The following is a 21,436-nucleotide window of genomic DNA, read 5'->3' as shown; positions in this document are numbered from 1 at the left end:
AAAATAAATAAATAAAAAAAGACCCAGAAGCTAATTTCGTGCCCCGCTTCCACCCTGCGGCGCCGATTGAGAATAGGACGAACGCGCATGCTCTGTATGTTTCAACAATGTTAATCCCTTAGATGACAAGGTTAAGAAGAATTTCGCCCTTCTTCATCTCACCATCCATCTTCTTTCTGGCCCTCTCCCAAGCAGCCATCAAAGTAGTTATGAACGGGATTATTTTTTATATGTTGTAAGCGAAAGACAGCGAGGAACTGGAGTATGTTAACATCATAATCGTTCTTGTATAACTTGCACGTTACGTCTATTCAGCATGTAAAAATTTTTTCTTTCATAAAATATGTCGCATTCAGGTCGATTTGGTTTTATTCACTTTCAAACGAAAGTAAATGCGAAGGAAATGTGACGGTTTAGAGGCTGTGTATGTGCTTGTTTGCGTGTTTCCTTGTTAGTGGTTAGTGAAGGAATAATTTCCAGAGCATGCATCGAGATAGGGTCGAGATCTGACCCCGTGATTCTGGGAATCACGAATTGCGAGCCTTTGAAATTTGTGAAAATAAGTCAATACACAAATTAAATAGATACTATGGGTAAGAAATGATGCCCCACAAATAAAAAAATATATATACTTAGAACCTTCTCAAAGAAGCTCACGTGAAATTATCATCTCTGCGAATTGCAAGCCTCTAAAATATACGAAAATAAGTCAATAACCCAATCAAATAGTCACCAATGCTAAGAAATAATGACACAAATAAAAATATGTACATATTTAGACCCTTTTCAAAGAAGCTTACGTGAAATTAGATCTCCACGAATTGCAAGCCTTTGAAAGATATGAAAGTATATGAAAATAAGTCAATAAATTCACCAAATAGTCACCTATGCTAAGAAATAATGACAAATAAAAATATATATATATTTACACCCTTTTCAAAGAAGCTTACATGAAATTAGCATCTCTACGAATTGCAAGCCTTTGAAATATATGAAAATAGGTCAATAAATTCACCAAATAGTCACCTATGCTAAGAAATAATGATACACAAATAATAATATATATATTTAGACCCTTTTCAAAGAAGCTTACGTGAAATTAGCATCTCTACGAATTGCACGCCTTTGAAATATATGAAAATATATGAAAATAAGCCAATAAATTCATCAGTCTCCTATGCTAAGAAATAATGACAAACAAATAAAAAATATATATTTAGAACCTTTTCAAAGAAGCTTACGTGAAATTAGATCTCTACGAATTGCAAGCCTTTGAAATATATGAAAATATATGAAAATAAGCCAATAAATTAATCAAATAGCCACCTATGCTAAGAAATAATGACAAATAAACATTTATATCTTTAGAACCTTTTCCAAGAAGCTTACGTGAAATTGGTACCTATTCCTTACCGAAACAAGTGCCGGTAACGCAATTTCTCGACTACATCTGTCCGAACAGGAATTACAGAGACACGTAAGAACATAGGCTGGGTCTGTGGGCGTGGCATCCGAGGTCAGCCTTGGAAAGGCTGGTATAAATGGGGCATTCCCGCTGCCACGGAGCACAATCGAACTGCTTTACGACTCGGCGACATGTTCAAGAAGGTGGGTGCTTTGAGATTTTGAACTGGTGAAACTTTCTGTTGCTGGAGTTGACTATTTTGCTGTTCTCGTTGTACCGTTTGCCTGATCTGACCTACGTCTTAGCTTTGTCATTAAGTCTAATGTTTGATATAAGATATATATATATATATATATATATATATATATATATATATATATATATATATATATATATATATGTTTGCCTGATCTGCCCTACGTCTTATCTTTGTCATTAAGTCTAATGTTGATAGAAGACTATATATATATATATATATATATGATATATATGAATATTATCGAATTATATAATATATAAAATATATATATATATATAAAATATATATATATATATATATATATATATATATATATATATATATATATATATATATATATATATACCGACGTCATGAATATTCTCGAATTACGAATACAAAACTATGATAATTTGTTAATGAAACCGAGTGAATACAAATGACAGTGATTCAGGAGCGACAGTAGCTGATCTCTGCACTCCACAGAAAACTATAGTGAAGCGTCTCATATTAATTTCATATTTTTAATTTCCAGGTAACTCTTTTCTGCTTGGCAGCTCTGGCTGTGGCTCGGCCAGAAAAGCCGGCTCCTCCTCCTCCTCCTCCTTCTGGGTATGGGTACTCTGCCCCTGCACAGCCTATATCTTATGGCCCACCTACCCCAACTTACGGTGCCCCTGAGCCGACCTACGGAGCCCCTGAGCCATCCTACTCAGCTCCAGCTCCATCCTACGAGGAACCTGCGGTAAGGATTGTTAACTTGCATTGTGTATATGTATATATGTATGTGTATACTGTATATATATGTGTGTATATACTTACATATGCATACATATATAAATACATATATATGTGGTGTGTGTGTGTGTCGATGTATGAATGTACGTAGTATAAATAAATCACATATACTGATTTGCCATTGAAAGCATAAATGTCAAAAAGGATCCGTAGGCTGGCTAGAAGACTGAGTTTAGTGCTTAGCCTTTGACACCACCACCCCGAAGGTGCAATAATGCATTTAGAAGAGTACAGCTGTTTGTATGACCAGATAGTGAATTAAGAATTGACAGGTAATTGAAGGATCTCTGATAAGGAAGATAAGACACCACTGTCAAGTATCATCTTCCCAGTTGTGCCCAAAACGGGTTCGTGTCATGGACCTGGAAGCGTAATGACAGTTATGAGGAGACCTGCGGCACTCCCCATGCTTATATCTAGTGCTATACTGTGCAATTCGTACCGTAATCCTTTTAGGACAGGGAAACACAGCTTTTAAAAGGACTGGGTTAGCTTTTTCTTTTTATTATGGATATGAAGATGTCCGGATCTTGAGGGAACGTCTGGAAGCGCCTTTGTTATGAGATAATTTTTGTAACTTTCTCTCTCTCTCTCTCTGGAAGCGCCTTTGTTATGAGATAATTTTTGTAACTTCTCTCTCTCTCTCTCTCTCTCTCTCTCTCTCTATAAATATATATATATATATATATATATATATATATATATATATATATATATATATATATATATATATATATATATATATATGTCGATGTACCTTCTAAATCCGTATTTGTGAGGTTACCCAAAATAAATCATTTTAATTCTTCCCTTCGAATGTTTCAGAAGGGAATGCCTTTCGACTTCGAGTTCGCTGTGAACGACCAGTACCAGGGCCTCGACTTCACCCACGACTCGGAGTCCGACGGAAATGTTGTCCAGGGCGAGTACCGCGTCCTCCTCCCCGACAGTCGCACTCAGATCGTCACTTACACCGCCGACGCCTCCAACGGATACCAGGCTGAGGTCACCTACGAGGGCGAAGCCCAGTTCCCAGAGCCCCAGCCTTACTCTCCAGCCCCTGCTTACTCAGCCCCCTCGCCTACCTACGAAAGGCCCAGCTCTCAATACGGTGCTCCCAGAAATTAAGAAAGCGATAATTCTCCGACGTTTATAAAGATGTATATTTATGTACCATAAAAAAGCAGTCAATAATATACGAATAACTAAATGCCAAGTGTCATTTTTAAATCCTTATCGTCTTCTGAACGCGTCATATTTAGGAAACTATGTTTTTTCGGGCTTTCCTACCGTTATATATAATGACTCTTCCTTAGATTAGAAGAGGCCACAAACGATAAATGAAATGCATAACACTGTCTTCTTTCATTTGGAAGTTTGAAATGTACTGGATTTATTATACGTGTAAGAATTTATCAAAACAGAATTCCACCACCGAGAGACTAAGTTCACATGATATATATATAATATATTTATATATATATATATATATATATATATATATATATATATATATATATATATATATATATATATATATATATATAATCACCTTTCATTATATTAGGAGATACAAAGAATAAATGAAATGCCTAACGCTGTCTTCTGTCATCTGAAAGTGTCAAATGTACTGGAGTTCCAATATATTTCAAAACATAACACCTTACCACAGAATCTTTGATATAGTACACAGGTAACGCAACTTAAGTTCACATATTTTGGTGAAAACAAAACCACGGTGCATGTTTTGGAGGACAGCATAGAGGAACCCTAAGTAGCAAGTCCATATGCCGTCAATCATGTAACCCTTCAGAAAACTAGGAGAATGGCTAATTAATATAAAATTTTAAGACATTGCTCTAGAAGAGCTTCCGGTCCAAATATCATGAGGAAATTTTGAAAAAATCATTGTTCAGATTTTTTTTAATTTCCTCATGATTTCTGGACTGGAAGCTCTTTCAGAACAATGTCTTAAACTTTGATATTAGTTAACCACACTCTATTTTCCGAAGGGTTACATGACTAATGGCATATGTACTTACTACTCGGGGTTAATCTATGCCCTCCTCCAAAACATGTACCATAGTTTTCAGGTTATGGCAATGAAATAATCCCTTATTTCTTAAATGTTTCCTGAAGGAGCATGGTTTAATCATTTTAAATAAAATCCCATTATAACAAACAAGCAAGAGGATTTTAAAATATTATTATGAACGGTTACCTAAAGAGGTTTGAGGAGTGACGACAGAGTCCATCATCTGAAAATAAGCTTACATCAGCCACAAGTTGCCGCAGCGAACTTGAGAGAGAGAGAGAGAGAGAGAGAGAGAGAGAGAGAGTCCTTAATTATGCGGTGGATGACTGTTCTGATCGTATCTGTCATCCAGCGACTTTCTTGTCATCATCCAATAACCTGAAGGTTCTAACGTGGACCGGAATTCTGCTTTCAGTTTCGGTGCTATCGAGCAGAACAAATGTTTTAATTTCCTATTTTAACAGGTTATTCCAAAGTAAGAAGAAAGTCGGTTAAATCTCTGAGGTAAAGAACGACCTGCCTCGTAATACATGCATAGACAGATACATGCAAATAAACACACTGCCAACGCACACACACTCACATACATACATACATACATACATACATATATATATATATATATATATATATATATATATATATATATATATATATATCTATATATATATATATATATATATATATATATATATATATTATATACTTAATATATATATTATATATAATACATTATATATATTATATACTTATATATATACATATATATATATTATAATATATATATATATATATATTTATTTATATATATATATATATATATATACTATATATAACATATACAATATATATTATATATTTAACATTATATATATATATATATATATATATATATATATATATATATATATATATATATATATATATAACATCCTCCTCCTGTCTTCTTTCTTCTGGATCCTTTCGAAAGTAGGTAAAGGGGGTCAACACTGATTGATTGGTTTACAGCACACTGGCTCTCCGACAACAAAGAGCATTAGGAAGCGCTGCTTTCAAGTGCCAAGGTCGCGTAATTTGAGCTGACCTCTGTCGGATCCCAAGAGAGATTGATTTGATGGGCCTCCTCCTGTCATGAGAGTTGATCTATTGACTGTTATTTTATTAACTGGCGTCGCAATAACCAAAGGTATCGACTTAGACAAGAAGTAATTTGGGTCGAAATTGAAAAATGGGTCTTTTGATTATTTAATAGATATTTCTCAGACCAAACAACCCTCCATTGTTTACAATCTTACAATCAGAAGCTGTTATGCAAATATTAAGACAACGGGTTTGATGACTGATAACAGTAAATTTTAATTTTTCGATCGAAAATTTTACATTTGCCGGACAATTCTAGTTAATATTTCTACGTTGAAAATTGAGAATGATTTCATATTACGTAAATATGAAAATTAGGAATTACAAAATTGACTAAATGATTAAAAACAAGGTAAGTAGAATCGTATACGGGACAGTTCAGTACGGTGTAAAGTCAAACTACATTTACGTATAAATATAAAAAATATTTACTGCACCTGAAACAAAGAGAATGCGACAGTCAAACGAATGCATTTCAAAAATAATTAACAGAAATGAAAGAAGCCCTTTCAATAAAAAAAAAAAATAAAAACAACTCCTCGTAGGTATTCAAGTCCACGTGAACCGAAAGAAACCAATTCAATAAACGAAAGAAATAAAAAAAAAAAAATTCACCGTAGATATTCAAGTCGACGTGAACCTCAAGAAACCCATTCAATAAACGAAAAAAAGATTAATAAATAAATTCGCCCTAGGTATTCAAGTCCACGTGAACCGCAAGAAACCCATTCAATAAACGAAAAAAAAAAATATATATAAAAAAAATAAAATCACCGTAGGCATTCAAGTCCTCGTGAACCGCTCGTCATCGCAACCGGTTATTTCCGGAAGGGAACTGGTTACGGATTTTTGCAGTAGTACAGCAAGTTCACAAAGCACTGGCGAACGAACCGGATGAGTAAACAGCAGCTCGCTGAGAGAGAGAGAGAGAGAGAGAGAGAGAGAGAGAGAGAGAGAGAGAGAGAGAGAGAGAGAGAGAGAGAGCTTCAGCGCACAATGATTGATTTTCACCATTTTTCCAAGGATGTTCTCTTTCTGAGGTTGAACTTGTGTACAGCGATGAAAGCGTGAGAAGCGTGGGGTGTTATCTCCAAGGTTTTTTTTTTTTTTTTTTTTTTTTTTTTTTTTTTAGGGTTCTGCGGTTGAGAATCGTACTGAAACACCACGACTTCCAGATTGAAAAGAAATAATCTTTTTCTCTATTTAATTATATTATCTTTCTAAAACGCAATAATCGTTTATATTTATTCATATTATCTTTCTAAAACGTAATGATCTTTTATATTTTGTCATATTATCTTTCTGAAACGTAATGATCTTTTATATTTAATGACATTATCTTTCTAAACCGTAATACTCTTATATTTAGTTATATTTTCTTTCTAAAACGTATTAATCTTTTATATTTAGTATATCATCTTTCTAAAACGTAACAATATTTTATATTTAGTCATATTATCTTTCAAAAAACGTAATAATCTTTGATTTTTAGTCATGTCATCTTTCTAAAACGTATGTGATTCTTGGAAAGACATTGCATTACTATCTGGGAATTATTTACTTATGTTCTCTATGACCTGTTTATTTACAACATTTTTAATTGCTTCACAGTTGAAAATATTATTGAAACACGAATTCAGGTAAAAAAAAAAAAAAACCTATTTAACCATATCTTTCTAAAACGTATATAATTCTTGCATTCAAGTAAAAGTAAAATAACCTATTTAACCATAACATCTTTCTCAAACGTATATAATCCTTGCAAAGTCATAACATTATAATCTTTGAAAGATTCATTTACAATTTAGCCAGATAGGAATTAACAGCGAATTAAAAAATGGACAACTAGATTTTCAGAAGCACTGCTATTAATTTCCAGACAAACGGGAGAGAGCCGAGCGAGTCATGAGATAACTCTATAATCCGAAGCATCAGCAAGAGGCAAATCTCACGATGTCATGGAACATGTAATTACTCAGCTATTAGGGGCAACTAAGCCTCTTTCTCTCTCTCTCTCTCTCTCTCTCTCTCTCTCTCTCTCTCTCTCTCTCTGCCTTCTTGGTCTAAACCATTTACACACACACACACACACACACATATATACATATATATATATATATATATATATATATATATATATATATATATATATATTATATATTATTTATATATATTTATATATATTTATATTTTATATATTTAATAAATACACAATATATATATACAGTATATATATATATATATATATATATATATATATATATATATATATATATATATATATATATATAATGGAAATATAATATATATAACGGAAATAAGCAATACACGATCACATGTCTCACATAAAATAAATTTCTGGCACATCGGGATCGAACCCAGGTCTCTCAAATGAAGGTCCTTTGGTACTGCCCCTGCTGTTCATATATATATATATATATATATATATATATATATATATATATATATATATATATATATATATATATATATATATATATATATATATATATATATATATATATATATATATATATATATGTGTGTGTGTGTGTGTGTGTGTATGCGTTGAGTAAGCATAAACGCTCGAATATGCATATAACGTAAACATTAAATCATTTCCCTTTGCAGAAGTTGGCTCCAGATAAAAAAAAAAAAGCCACACAGAAACCAGTGCTTGTTATAAACAACCTCCCTGTGCAGAAAACTTCCTCAAACTGGCAGTATCTAGCACCTACACAGAATTCTCACCAGCAGCCTATCAAGGCCCCCTATACATAATGCACCTGAAAGTGAAAAGAGAAGGAACGAAAAGTGAACAAAGTATACCTTAGTTTAACCAGACCACTGAGCTGATTAACAGCTCTCCTAGGGCTGGCCCGAAGGATTAGACTTATTTTACGTGGCTAAGAACCAATTGGTTACCTAGCAACGGGACCTACAGCTTATTGTGGAATCCGAACCACATTATAGCGAGAAGTGAATTTCTATCACCAGAAATAAACTCCTCTAATTCTTCACTTGCCGGCCAGGGAATCGAACTCCGGCCTAGCGAGTACCAGTCCACAGCTCTACCGACTCACCCAACGAAGAGCTTAGGAGGCCCAACAAAGTGCTAGCCGAGAACGATCTCGACCCGTTCAACGAAGTGCTAGCCGAGAACGATATCGACCCGTCCAACGAGGCACTAAAACAGCAAGATAAGTCAACAAGAGAGAAAGGAAAGGGAAAAGTAACACATAAACTGAAGACTAACCAGAGCCCCTCAATCCCCCAAAAAAAAAAAAAAATGGCTACCTGTAAGCCCACAGCCTTACGACCGTACATCTTGCCTGTGGCAATAATTAGGCTGCTACAACGAATTCGGAGAACACGTTATGCGCCATGCGTTTGAATCGTTAATTCCTCTGAATTCTGTAACTAGATATACGACCTTGCTCGTCGGAACTTCTACTTTCAGGATGACCCTGGGCGTAGTCATCAATGGGTTTTTTCTTGCTTTTACCAAATTTGTTTATTTATTTATTTTATTTTTTGTTACATTTTTTTTGCTAGCACACCGCGGCCAATGTTACCCTCCCAGGAAGTTCGGTAAGACTTACATGATTAGAATTTCCAATACGCTGTTATTTTTTTTTTTTTTTTTTTTTTTTTTTGCTCGTAAGTCAGGTCTATTCGTAATCAAGTCATAGAAAATGAGAACAATGAGAAGGTTCGGGAATATAATCGTATGTGCGTTTGTCTCAGCGTATGTGCCAAACGTTAATTCCAAAGATTATCCAAGAAAATTCATAGACGATATGAATAAATTCGCGATGAAGAATGGCAATTAATATTATATATATATATATATATATATATATATATATATATATATATATATATATATATATATATATATATATATATATATATATATATATATATACATACATTTTAATTCCTGTTTTTCACAAACAATGACTAATACGGAAGATTATGGTTGATCATGATTATAGCTCATCAAACAGTTTGTTGAAGTTCCCGGTTCTTTTGAAACAAGCAATTATCAGGACCGCATTCCCAAGCAAAGGAACAGGAATCGAAAGAACAACAAAAAATAAGAAGAAGGCTAGGTCAGCGGGCGTGGCATGCAAGGTCAACCACGAAGAGGCGGGTATAAATGGGGCATTCCCTTGCCCACAGAACACTCGCAAACGATTCGCATCACCGACATGTTCAAGAAGGTGTGTAGTGGGACTTAGTCTTGGAAAATTGAAGAGTTTCGAGTTGTGGGCATCAGCCATTGTAGTAACTGATGCTTGACATAAGCACTTCTACTTTTACTTAGTTTCTTGAGATATTAAAGGAAAACGAGATGCCAAGTAAATATACTACAGAAAAATGAAATACCCAGTAAATGTATTGCACCCGTGCAAAATCTCAAGTGAAAACGAGAGTATTCTGAAGACATTTATTTGGAAATAATTACCATGAATTTTTGTGGTGTTTTATGACGAAACCGAGACTTATTTTCTTTATTGTCACTTTCCAGGTAACTCTGTTGTGCTTGGCAGCTCTGGCTGTGGCCAGGCCAGATAAGCCCGCTCCTTCTTCTGGGTATGGGTACTCTGCCCCTACACAGCCCCCTCCTCCCCCAGTCTACAGTCCCCCTCAACCAACTTATTCCGCCCCTCAACCATCCTATTCCGCCCCTGCTCCAACCTATGAGGAACCTGAGGTAAGAATTGTTTACTTGCATTTATTACATATGTGTGTATGGTATGCGTGTGATTTGTGAGCTCATAATCGTGTATTAAAAATGAATAGTTCTCCCCATTTCTGGATATTAATGTCCCATTACATTCTTGTCTTCCAACACAAAAAAATGTTTATGTAAATTTTGTTTACAGGAAGGAATGCCTTTTGACTTCGAGTTCGCCGTGAACGACCAATACAAGGGCCTCGACTTCGCCCACGACTCCGAGTCCGACGGAAATGTTGTCAAGGGCGAGTACCACGTCCTCCTCCCCGACGGTCGCACTCAGATCGTCTCATACACCGCCGACGCCTACAACGGATACCAGGCTGAGGTCACCTACGAGGGAGAAGCCCAGTACCCAGAGCCCCAGCCTTACACTCCAGCACCTGCTTACTCAGCCCCTGCTCCTGCTTACTCAGCCCCAGCCCCTGCTCCTGCTTACTCAGCCCCTGCCCCAGCCCCTCAACCTTCCTACTCAGCCCCAGCCCCTACCTATGAGCAGCCCGATTCTCTCTACGGTCCTCCCAGGAATTAAGAACCTGGCGGCAAGTGTCAACATCTATAAAGATTATAATTTATGTGAGCAAGAAAATATACAAGTTATAGAGTACCCGGATTTATCTTTACAAGACCTTTATTAATCTGAATCCTTGAATATTATTACAAGCAATTTCTCTGGCGTGTTTAGTTCGTGAGCTTCTTATTTTTGCTCTCTATTTCATAAGGCTTTTATACACTAAGTTGGTCATAACTGACCGTCTACTAAAAAACAGAAAAGTCAACATAGTGTTCCGTAAATTATTCAAAGAAAATATACAAAAAAAAAAAATGTTTGTAGTTTTGTGATTCATTTACATTCGAGAACCACCCTCTAATGATTCTTCCCTTGCTTGCTAAGCTGTTGTATTATTTGGGTGCCATCTTGATTTCTAAGTAAATACGTGTCTTGAAATATGATGAATGTGGTGCAGAGGAAATCCTTTCAACAATCTCTACTGTCATTATTACTAAGATGACTGGATATATTGGAAACAATTGAACCGAATGCCAGATCTGTTTGCGATAAAGAATTTATATTTGTCACTACAGTAAAAAGGAAACACAAATTATGTTGTTGCTAACACGGATAACGTGATGATGAGGAAGATTTTATCATATCATTGCAAATATTATTGGTAGGTTCCTGTTTCTTCCTGAATTGCGGACTCTGCTGCCATTTTAGTTCTAAAATACAACACGTATGTTTAATTAATTCTTATGGATGATCGACTGTTAACAAAAAGGGGCTCCTAAATGTCATTCCCTTTCTGCTCTTATATGTCATTCCCTTTCTGCTCTAAAACATTTTTTAATATAAATATTTTTACCCGCACAAGGCAGAGAATTATGCTCAATTACATACGGAAATTGTAAAATAAACATAAATACAAAAGAAAAAATAATCAACAAATCCACTCCATTCGCAAATGAGGAATCAACACCTTTCAGCCTCTTCTAGTAACATTTATTCGTGGAACAACTGGAGTGAAATCTACGTCTCGACTGTCAGTGGAGTGGATGTGGTCGTCTTCTACAGAAGCGATAAGATAAAACTGAAGTTTCCTTATGGGTGGAACACGAGAGAACTGAGAGGTTCTGTTACAGAGGAGAAATAACATTAATGTCTCTTGAAAAGGAAAATATAAGGCAGCTGAAAGGTAGAGTTCCAGAATATGAGAAATAAGAGAAAACTGAGAAGTTATGCTGCTATGGAGAAATGATATTAACATCTTTTTAAAAGATTAAATAATAGAAAATTGAGAGGATCTGCTCAAATGAAGAAACAGGACTAAATTAACTTTCTTTAAGTGGAGAAATAAACAAAAATGTAGGTTTTTATAAATAGAGAAATAAAACAAAACGGAGACCGGGAACCGACCTGTTCCTGCAAGGAAATCATGAAAAAATAAGAAGTGTTGTTCAAGAAAAGAAATAAGAGAATTTTCTCTTATTTCCTGAATGTTTAACAAGAGAAATTTGGTTTAATGTCGCTTGTATGTGGTTGAAGCAAAGTCATACGCGAAAAAGATTTATGAATGTGAAGGGCAACTGAATATACTATACTAATAAACATTTTGGCATATGTAAATAAAGAATACTAACGGGCAATTGTATAAATAATGAAATGGTAAGCATCATGAATATGCTGACGCCAAAAAATCTAATATGGGAAAGAGGTGACTCTAATCAACAGACATACTCACTCACACATACACACGTGTGTGTGTATATATATATATATATATATATATATATATATATATATATATATATATATATATATATATATATATATATATATATATATATATATATATATATATATATATATATATATATATATATATATATATATATATATATATATATATATATATATATATATATATATATATATATATATATATATATATATATATATATATATATATATATATATATATATATATATATATATATATATATATATATATATATATATATATATATATATATATATATATATATATATATATATGCATGACTACTGAATAGTATAGTCAACATTGAATCATTTCCCTTCTCAGAAGTTGGCTGAAGAGATAAAAACAACAAGGCAATCACCTAACTGCCTTGTGAATAAACTCCCTGTGCAGAAACTTCCTCAGTTGACCAGCATCATGTGCACCCAAAGAATTCTCACCAGAGGACTGTTAAGGCCCCCTTGCACATTATGTACCCTGAATAAAGAAAGTGAAGAGAGAGAGAAAATTAATACCAGCACGTAAGTAAAACAAGACAGAAAAGAAAGGGACCACTGACACACAAACTGAAGAATAACCAGTGTCTCATCCCCACCCCCCCAAAAGACTACCATTTATGATGTCCTTTTTTTTCTCGTAAATGAGCTTTAGTCGTTTACCCATCTTTTACATCATCAGAGAGGAAGGAAAAATCACTGCGTAATTAATTCATAGAGGATGAGAACAATGAGAAAGTTGTGGATGTTGATCGCATGTGCTTTTGTCTGCGCGTATTCACAAAATGTTAATTCCAAAGACTGCCAAGAAAAATTCATAGATGATACACATATAAGTAAAGGAGTTATTGAGTTACGAATAAGTTCGTGATGAAAAATAGGAATGCATATATACAGGGTGTTTCGAAATTAAACTAAAATTGATATGGACAAAAACGAAAGTAATTCAGAACAGGTATTTATTTAAGTTTCTCTCTGAGTATTTAATATTTTGTGTGGCCTCCATCTGCCCGTACCACAGCCTGCATTCTTGAGGGATATGATTTCAGCAAATTGCAAAAAAGCTGAGACTCAAACTCCATTTCCCTGAGCACTTCGGTCACCTCTCTTCACAGGTCGTCGAGGCTTGGTATACCATCATAGTTCACTGTGGGCGCTTCAGCACGACCCTTTAAGATACTACCAATGTTTTCACACACATTAAGGTCAGGGGAGCTACCTGGAAATTCACTTGACAAGGAGAAATCGATACCACTGTTTCGAAGCAGCTCCTGTGTCTGAAGAGCCTTGAAATATGGTGCCTTATCATGCAAAAATGTGACTTCTTCTATAGATAAAACATTTTCAGGATCTTTGAGGAAAGGATATACTCCACCAGTAAGCACAGTTTCTCTGAAGTATTCGCCATTCCATGACTGTCCTTTTTCTTTGATGGTCCACATTAACCATTTGGCCGTGAAACAGAAAAATTCCCAAACATTCAAGAAATTTCACAACTTGGCGATAGCGCATGTCATCGCTGATATTATCCAACTTTGCAGCCCAAAAGATGTCATTTTTATGATTTGGCTTCCTGACTGTGTAAATGAAGAATTCATCTGATGTGGCAACATGGAGAAAGTCAACTTCACCCCAATCTTTAAGAAATGAACCACAAAACCATGCATGTTCTTTTCTGTTGCTTGGGCTTGCTGATAACATGAAATGCTCACGATATACAGCATTATAACTTCTCTCCTTTCCTTTTTTTGTTTCTAGTTCAAGCGCCAATTTACGTAAAGACTTTCTTGGTCTACCCACTGCCTCAGCTATAATGTCTTTTGACTCCTAAGAAAGGACTTCAGGCCTTCCAAGATTCTCACTCTTTTCGTGATGACAGTCATATGGATTTTTGTTCCAGTTTCTTTTAACAAAGGATTCATCTCTTTTAATGTATTAGCTATCCAGGAACGTGAAATGAAAGATGCGCCAGCATCCCTGGCCTCTCTGAAGGTTATAGCCCGGATTCGTCAATCCATCTGATTTCCTCCGTGTCGTTAGCCATGACTGTATCTAACTCCGTCACTCAGTGTGAAAATACAAGAAATGTAAAATGAAAAATAGCTTAATAGAAACTTAAAATAATGTACTTGGAGATAGGCTATAGCAGAAAATTTCATAACTTTCCATTTGTTCTGAAGGGGGCTCTAATATGTAAATATATCTGTATATGTATGTGTATATATATATATATATATATATATATATATATATATATATATATATATATATATATATATATATATATAACATATATATATATAATATATATATAATATATATATAATATATATATATATATATATTATATATATATATATATATATATATATATATACACACACATATAATACATATTATAAATTATAAATATATATATATATATATATATATATATATATATATATATATATATATATATATATATATATATATATGAACGGAGAAGGCAGGCGAATCAGCCAAGGTGATAAAACATCCAGAGAACAGGAGCCTGAGCGAACATGGCGACGCACTATAATTTATTTCGACGCGTTTCGCATTCAGCTGAATGCATCATCAGGGTTCTGTAAAATACACTGATTTTCTCTGTAACTTTGTCAGTCTTGAGTGTACTTTTACGCATGTGTGAAGTTTTGGTTTTCATTTTAATTAGTATATAAAAGATTTTTTTTTTGATAACTAGCAAATTCACATCTTTTTATTGGTCGTATTGTACAGAACCCTGACAATGCATTCAGCTGAATGCGAAACGCGTCGAAATAAATTATAGTGCGTCGCCATGTTTGTTCCTGCTCCTGCTCCTGAATATATATATATATATATATATATATATATATATATATATATATATATATATATATATATATATATATATATATATATATATATATATAATACATTGCATAAACAATGACTTATCCTTAAGATCATGAAAGATCATGACAAAGACCGCCAAGAAAAATTCATAGATGATGCACATATAAGTAAAAAGTTCTAGAGTTATGAATAAATTCGTGATGAAAGATAGGTATATACATATATATATATATATATATATATATATATATATATATATATATATATACATTATATATATATATATATTATATATATATATATTATATATATATATATATATATATATATATATATATATATATATATATATATATATATATATATATATATATATATATATATATATATATATATATATAATATTCATAATACACTGTATAAACAGTGTCTTATTGAAGATTATGAAAGATCATGACAAATGCTCATAAAACACAGAGCTTTTTTGAAGTTCCCATTTCTCTTGAAGCACACAATTATCAGGACCGCATTCCCAAGCAAAGGAACAGGAATCGAAGGCACAACAAAAAAAAGAAGAAGAAGTAGGCTAGGTCAGCGGGCGTGGCATGCAAGGTCAACCGAGGAGAGGCTGGTATAAATGGTGCATTCCCTTGCTCACAGAACATTCGCAAACGATTCACATCACCGACATGTTCAAGAAGGTGTGAAGAGGAACTCAGTCCTGGAGAGTTGAAAAGATTCCAGTTGTGGGCATCAGCCATTGTAGTGACTGATGCGTGACTGAACCACTTATAGTTTTACACTGAGTGTCTTGAGATATTAAAGTAAAATGAGATAATCAGTAAATGTATTGCAGTGAAATGTGATACCCAGTAAATGTATTGCACTAGTGCAAAATCTCAAATGAGAACGGGGCTACTTTAAAGACATTCATTTATAAATAATTATCATAAATTTTTCTGCCGTTTTAAGACAAAACCGAGACTTATTTTCTTTACTGTCACTTTCCAGGTAACTCTGTTGTGCTTGGCAGCTCTGGCTGTGGCCAGGCCAGATAAGCCCGCTCCTTCTTCTGGGTATGGGTACTCTGCCCCTACACAGCCCCCTCCTCCCCCAGTCTACACTCCCCCCAAACCAACTTATTCTGCCCCTCAACCATCCTATTCAGCCCCTGCTCCATCCTACGAGCAACCTGAGGCAAGGATTGTTTACTTTCTTTTATTATATATATATGTGTGTGTGTGTGTGTGTGTGTATGTGTGTGTGTTGTGTGAGCTCATAATCGTGTATTAAAAATGAATAATTTTGCCCACACCTGGATATTAATGTCCCATTACATTCTTGTCTTCCAACACAAAAAATGTTTATGTGAATTTTGTTTACAGAAAGGAATGCCTTTTGACTTCGAGTATGCCGTGAACGACCAGTACAAGGGCCTCGACTTCGCCCACGACTCACAGTCCGACGGAAATGTTGTCAAGGGCGAGTACCACGTCCTCCTCCCCGACGGTCGCACTCAGTTCGTCTCTTACACCGCCGACAACGACAACGGATACCAGGCTGAGGTCACTTACGAGGGCGAAGCCCAGTACCCAGAGCCCCAGCCTTACACTCCGGCACCTGCTTACTCAGCCCCTGCTCCTGCTTATTCAGCACCTGCCCCTGCCCCAGCCCCTCAACCTTCCTACTCAGCCCCAGCCCCTACCTATAAGCAGCCCGATTCTCTCTACGGTCCTCCCAGAAATTAAGAAGCTGGCGGACAAGTGTCAACATCTATAAAGATTATAATTTATGTGAGCAAGAAAATATACAAGCTATAGAGTAACCGGATTTATGACTACAAATCCTTTATTATTCCGAATCCTTGAATGTTATTCCGAGCAATTTCTTTAACGTGTTTAGTTTATTATATCCTATTTTTGTTGTCTGTTTCGTCATGTTTTCTACACACTAATTTGGTCACAACTGACTGTCTACCAAAAAACAGACGTAGGCAACCCAAAAAGGTCCACATAGTGTTACGTAAATTATTAAAAGTAAATATTTTTTAAACCGTTTGTTCTTTTGTGATTCATTTACATTCGAGAACCACCCTCTAATAATTATTCCCTTGCTTGTTAAGTTGTTATATTATTTGTGTGCCGTCTTGATTTCTAAGCAAATACTTCGTCTTGAAGTATAATGAAAGTGGTGCAGAGGAAATCCTTTCAACATCTCTACTGTCATTATTGTTATGCTGACTGGATGAATACATGAAATTGCACATTAATGGTGAGTAATGTACATTCGTATCAGTGCCAAAGGGACCTATGAAGAGAAAGAGGGGAAATAATCGTATACACAAAGATAACATCACTTGGTATGTCATTGTTGTTTATGATATACTGGAAACAATTGAAACGAATGCCAGATCTGTTTGTGATAAAGAATTTATGTTTGCCACTACAACAAAAAGGAAACATAAATTATGTTGTTGCTAACATGGATAACGTGATAATGAGGAAGATTTTATCATCACTGCGAATATTATTGGTTGGCTCCTTTTTTTCCCGAATTGCGGATTCTGTTGCCATTGTAGTTCTAAAATACAATACGTGTGTTTTAATTCTTATGGGTGAACAATTGCTAACAGAAAGGGGTTCCTAAATGTCATTCCCTTTCTACTCTAAAACATTTTTTCTATATATATTTTTTAAACCGCACAAGAATTATGCCCAATTACATACGAAAACTAAAATAAACATAAATACAAAAAAGAATCAACAAGCCCATTCCATTCGTAAATGTGGAATGAACTCCGTTGACCCTATTATACTAACAATTTATTCGTGGAACAAATAGAGTGAATTCTGTCTCGACTGTCAGTGGAGTGGATGTGGTCGTCTTCTACAGAAGAGATAAGATAAAACTGAAGTTTCCTTATGGGTGGAACACGAGAAAACTGAGAGGTTCTGTTACAGAGCAGAAATAACATTAATGTCTCTTGAAAAGGGGAAATATGAGGCAGCTGAGAGGTAGGGTTCCAGAATAAGAGAAATAAGAGAAAACTGAGAAGTTATGCTGCTACGGAGAAATTATATTAACGACTTTCTAAAAGTAGAAATAATAGGAAATTGAGAGGGTCTGCTCAAATGAAGAAACAGGACAAAATTAAATTTCTTTAAGAGGAGAAATTAACGAAAATTTAGGTTTTTTTAAACGGAGAATTAAAAACAAAACGGAGACCGGGAACAGGCCTGTTCTTGTAAGGAAATCATGAAAAAATAAGAAGTGTTGTTCAAGAAAAGAAATAAGAGAAATTTCTCTTATTTCTAGATTGTTTAATAAGAAATTTGGTTTAACGTCGCTTGTATGGGATTAAAGCAAAGTCATACGCGTAAAAGATTTATGAATGTGAATGGCAACTGAATATACTTTATTAATAAACATTTTGGCATACGTGAATAAAGAGTACTAATGGTGCAATTATATAAATAATGAAATAGTACGCATCATGAATGTGGTGACGCCAAAAAAATGTAATATGGGAAACAGGTGACTCTTAACAATAGACATACTCACTCACACATACACACGTGTGTGTGCGTGTGTGTATGCATAACTACTCGAATAGTATAGTCAACATTGAATCATTTCCCTTCTCAGAGGTTGGCTGAAGAGATAAAAACAACAAGGCAATCACCTAACTGCCTTGTGAATAAACTCCCTGTGCAGAAACTTCCTCAGTTGACCAGCATCATGTGCACCCAAAGAATTCTCACCAGAGGACTGTTAAGGCCCCCTTGCACATTATGTACCCTGAATAAAGAAAGTGAAGAGAGAGAGAAAAATTAATAGCAACACGTAAGTAAAACAAGACAGAAAAGAAAGGGACCAGTAACACATAAACTGAAGAATAATCAGCGTCCCCTTCACCCACCCAAAAAAAACTACCAATTATGCTTTTTTTTTTACTCATAAATCAGCTTTAGTCGTTTACTCTTCTCTCACATCATCGCAGAGCAAGGAAAAATCACGGCGCAATAAATTTATAGAAAACGAGAACAATGAGAAAGGTGTGGATGTTAATCGCATGTACGTTTGTCTGCGTGTGTTCACAAAAAGTTAATTCCAAAGACTACCAAGAAAAATTCATAGAAATATACATATAGATAAAGGAGTGATGGAGTTATGAATAAATTCGTGATGAAAAATAGGAATGCACACACACACATATTACACACATGTATATATATATATATATATATATATATATATATATATATATATATATATATATATATATATATATATATATATATATATATATATATATATATATATATAATGCATTGCATAAACAATGACTTATCCGGAGGATTAGGAAAGATCACGATAAAAGCTCATAAAACACAAGGTTTTTTTAAAGTTCTCAGTTCTTCTGAAATAGGAAATTATCGCGACCGCCTTCCCAAGCGGTATCTGAAGGAACAGGAATCAGAGGCATAAACAAAAAAGAAGAGGGTGGCTAGGTCAGCGGGCGTGGCATGCAAGGTCAATCGCGAAGAGGCTGGTATAAATGGGGCATTCCCTTGCCCACAGAACATTCGCAAACGATTGGCATCACCGACATGTTCAAGAAGGTGTGTAGTGGGACTCAGTCCTGGAGAGTTGAAAAGATTCCAGTTGTGGGCAGCAGCCATTATAGTGACTGATGCGTGACTGAACCACTTATAGTTTTACACTGAGTTTCTTGAGATATTAAAGTAAAATGAGATAACCAGTAAATGTATTGCAGTGAAATGTGATACCCAGTAAATGTATTGCACCAGTGCAAAATCTCCAATGAAAACGGGGCTACTTTAAAGACATTCATTTATAAATAATTATCATGAATTTTTCTGCCGTTTTAAGACAAAACCGAGACTTATTTTCTTTATTGTCACTTTCCAGGTAACTCTGTTGTGCTTGGCAGCTCTGGCTGTGGCCAGGCCAGATAAGCCAGCTCCTTCTTCTGGGTATGGGTACTCTGCCCCTACACAGCCCCCTCCTCCCCCAGTCTACACTCCCCCCAACCAACTTATTCCGCCCCTCAACCATCCTATTCAGCCCCTGCTCCATCCTACGAGCAACCTGAGGCAAGGATTGTTTACTTTCTTTTATTGTATATATATGTGTGTGTGTGTGTGTGTGTGTGTGTGTGAGCTCATAATCGTGTATTAAAAATGAATAATTTGCCCACTTTTGGATATTAATGTCCCATTACATTCTTGTCTTCCAACACAAAAAATGTTTATGTGAATTTTGTTTACAGAAAGGAATGCCTTTTGACTTCGAGTATGCCGTGAACGACCAGTACAAGGGCCTCGACTTCGCCCACGACTCACAGTCCGACGGAAATGTTGTCAAGGGCGAGTACCACGTCCTCCTCCCCGACGGTCGCACTCAGTTCGTCTCTTACACCGCCGACAACGACAACGGATACCAGGCTGAGGTCACCTACGAGGGCGAAGCCCAGTACCCAGAGCCCCAGCCTTACACTCCAGCCCCTGCTTATTCAGCCCCTGCTCCTGCTTATTCAGCCCCAGCCCCAGCCCCTCAACCTTCCTACTCAGCCCCAGCCCCTACCTATGAGCAGCCCGATTCTCTCTACGGTCCTCCCAGAAATTAAGAAGCTGGCGGAAAGTGTCAACATCCACAAAGATTATAATTTATGTGAACAATACAATATAGAAGCTATACAGTACCCGGATTTATCATTACAAATCCTTTATTAATCCGAATCCTTGAATGTTATTTCGAGAAATTTCTTTAACGTGTTTAGTTTATTTAATTCCTATTTTTGTTGTCTGTTTCGTCATGTTTTCTACACACTAATTTGGTCACAACTGACTGTCTACCAAAATAAGGACGTAGGCAACCCAAAAAGGTCCACATAGTGTTACGTAAATTATTCAAAGAAA

General features: G+C 35.1%; 4 protein-coding genes across 5 annotated transcripts in view; all 4 read left to right on the top strand.

Moving 5' to 3' along the window:
• The window catches only part of LOC136842827 (cuticle protein 7-like), a 52,433-nt gene extending 41,461 nt beyond the window's left edge, over positions 1-10,972 (top strand). Inside the window, exons 1-3 of one of the 2 annotated variants that reach the window (XM_067110696.1) lie at positions 9,781-9,842; positions 10,151-10,336; positions 10,509-10,971. In XM_067110696.1, coding sequence (XP_066966797.1) covers positions 9,831-9,842; positions 10,151-10,336; positions 10,509-10,892 — 582 coding nt within the window. In that variant the 5' untranslated portion in view covers positions 9,781-9,830 and the 3' untranslated portion in view covers positions 10,893-10,971. Of the gene's footprint in view, positions 1-9,780; positions 9,843-10,150; positions 10,337-10,508 lie in introns of those variants that run through there. The other variant, XM_067110697.1, reaches the window with a different exon arrangement.
• Positions 1,481-3,653, top strand: LOC136842836 (cuticle protein 19-like). Its single transcript, XM_067110708.1, has 3 exons — positions 1,481-1,608; positions 2,179-2,388; positions 3,267-3,653. The coding sequence occupies exons 1-3, from the start codon at positions 1,597-1,599 to the stop codon at positions 3,567-3,569; spliced, it is 525 nt and encodes a 174-aa protein (XP_066966809.1). The 5' UTR covers positions 1,481-1,596; the 3' UTR covers positions 3,570-3,653.
• Positions 10,973-16,168: 5,196 nt separating the features above from the next.
• On the top strand, positions 16,169-17,551 carry LOC136842834 (cuticle protein 7-like). The gene is made up of 3 exons (XM_067110707.1): positions 16,169-16,195; positions 16,506-16,691; positions 16,880-17,551. Exons 1-3 carry the CDS (start codon positions 16,184-16,186, stop codon positions 17,240-17,242), a joined length of 561 nt encoding a protein of 186 aa, XP_066966808.1. The 5' UTR covers positions 16,169-16,183; the 3' UTR covers positions 17,243-17,551.
• Positions 17,552-20,083: 2,532 nt separating this feature from the next.
• On the top strand, positions 20,084-21,236 carry LOC136842841 (cuticle protein 19-like). The gene is made up of 3 exons (XM_067110714.1): positions 20,084-20,116; positions 20,427-20,611; positions 20,788-21,236. Exon 3 carries the CDS (start codon positions 20,794-20,796, stop codon positions 21,142-21,144), a length of 351 nt encoding a protein of 116 aa, XP_066966815.1. The 5' UTR covers positions 20,084-20,116; positions 20,427-20,611; positions 20,788-20,793; the 3' UTR covers positions 21,145-21,236.
• The last annotated feature ends 200 nt before the right edge of the window (positions 21,237-21,436 follow it).

Source organism: Macrobrachium rosenbergii, chromosome 10 (assembly GCF_040412425.1).
Source record: "Macrobrachium rosenbergii isolate ZJJX-2024 chromosome 10, ASM4041242v1, whole genome shotgun sequence".
Taxonomy (NCBI): domain Eukaryota; kingdom Metazoa; phylum Arthropoda; class Malacostraca; order Decapoda; family Palaemonidae; genus Macrobrachium; species Macrobrachium rosenbergii.
Note: the sequence above shows the minus strand (reverse complement) of the source record. Positions and strands in the feature narration are given on the sequence as shown.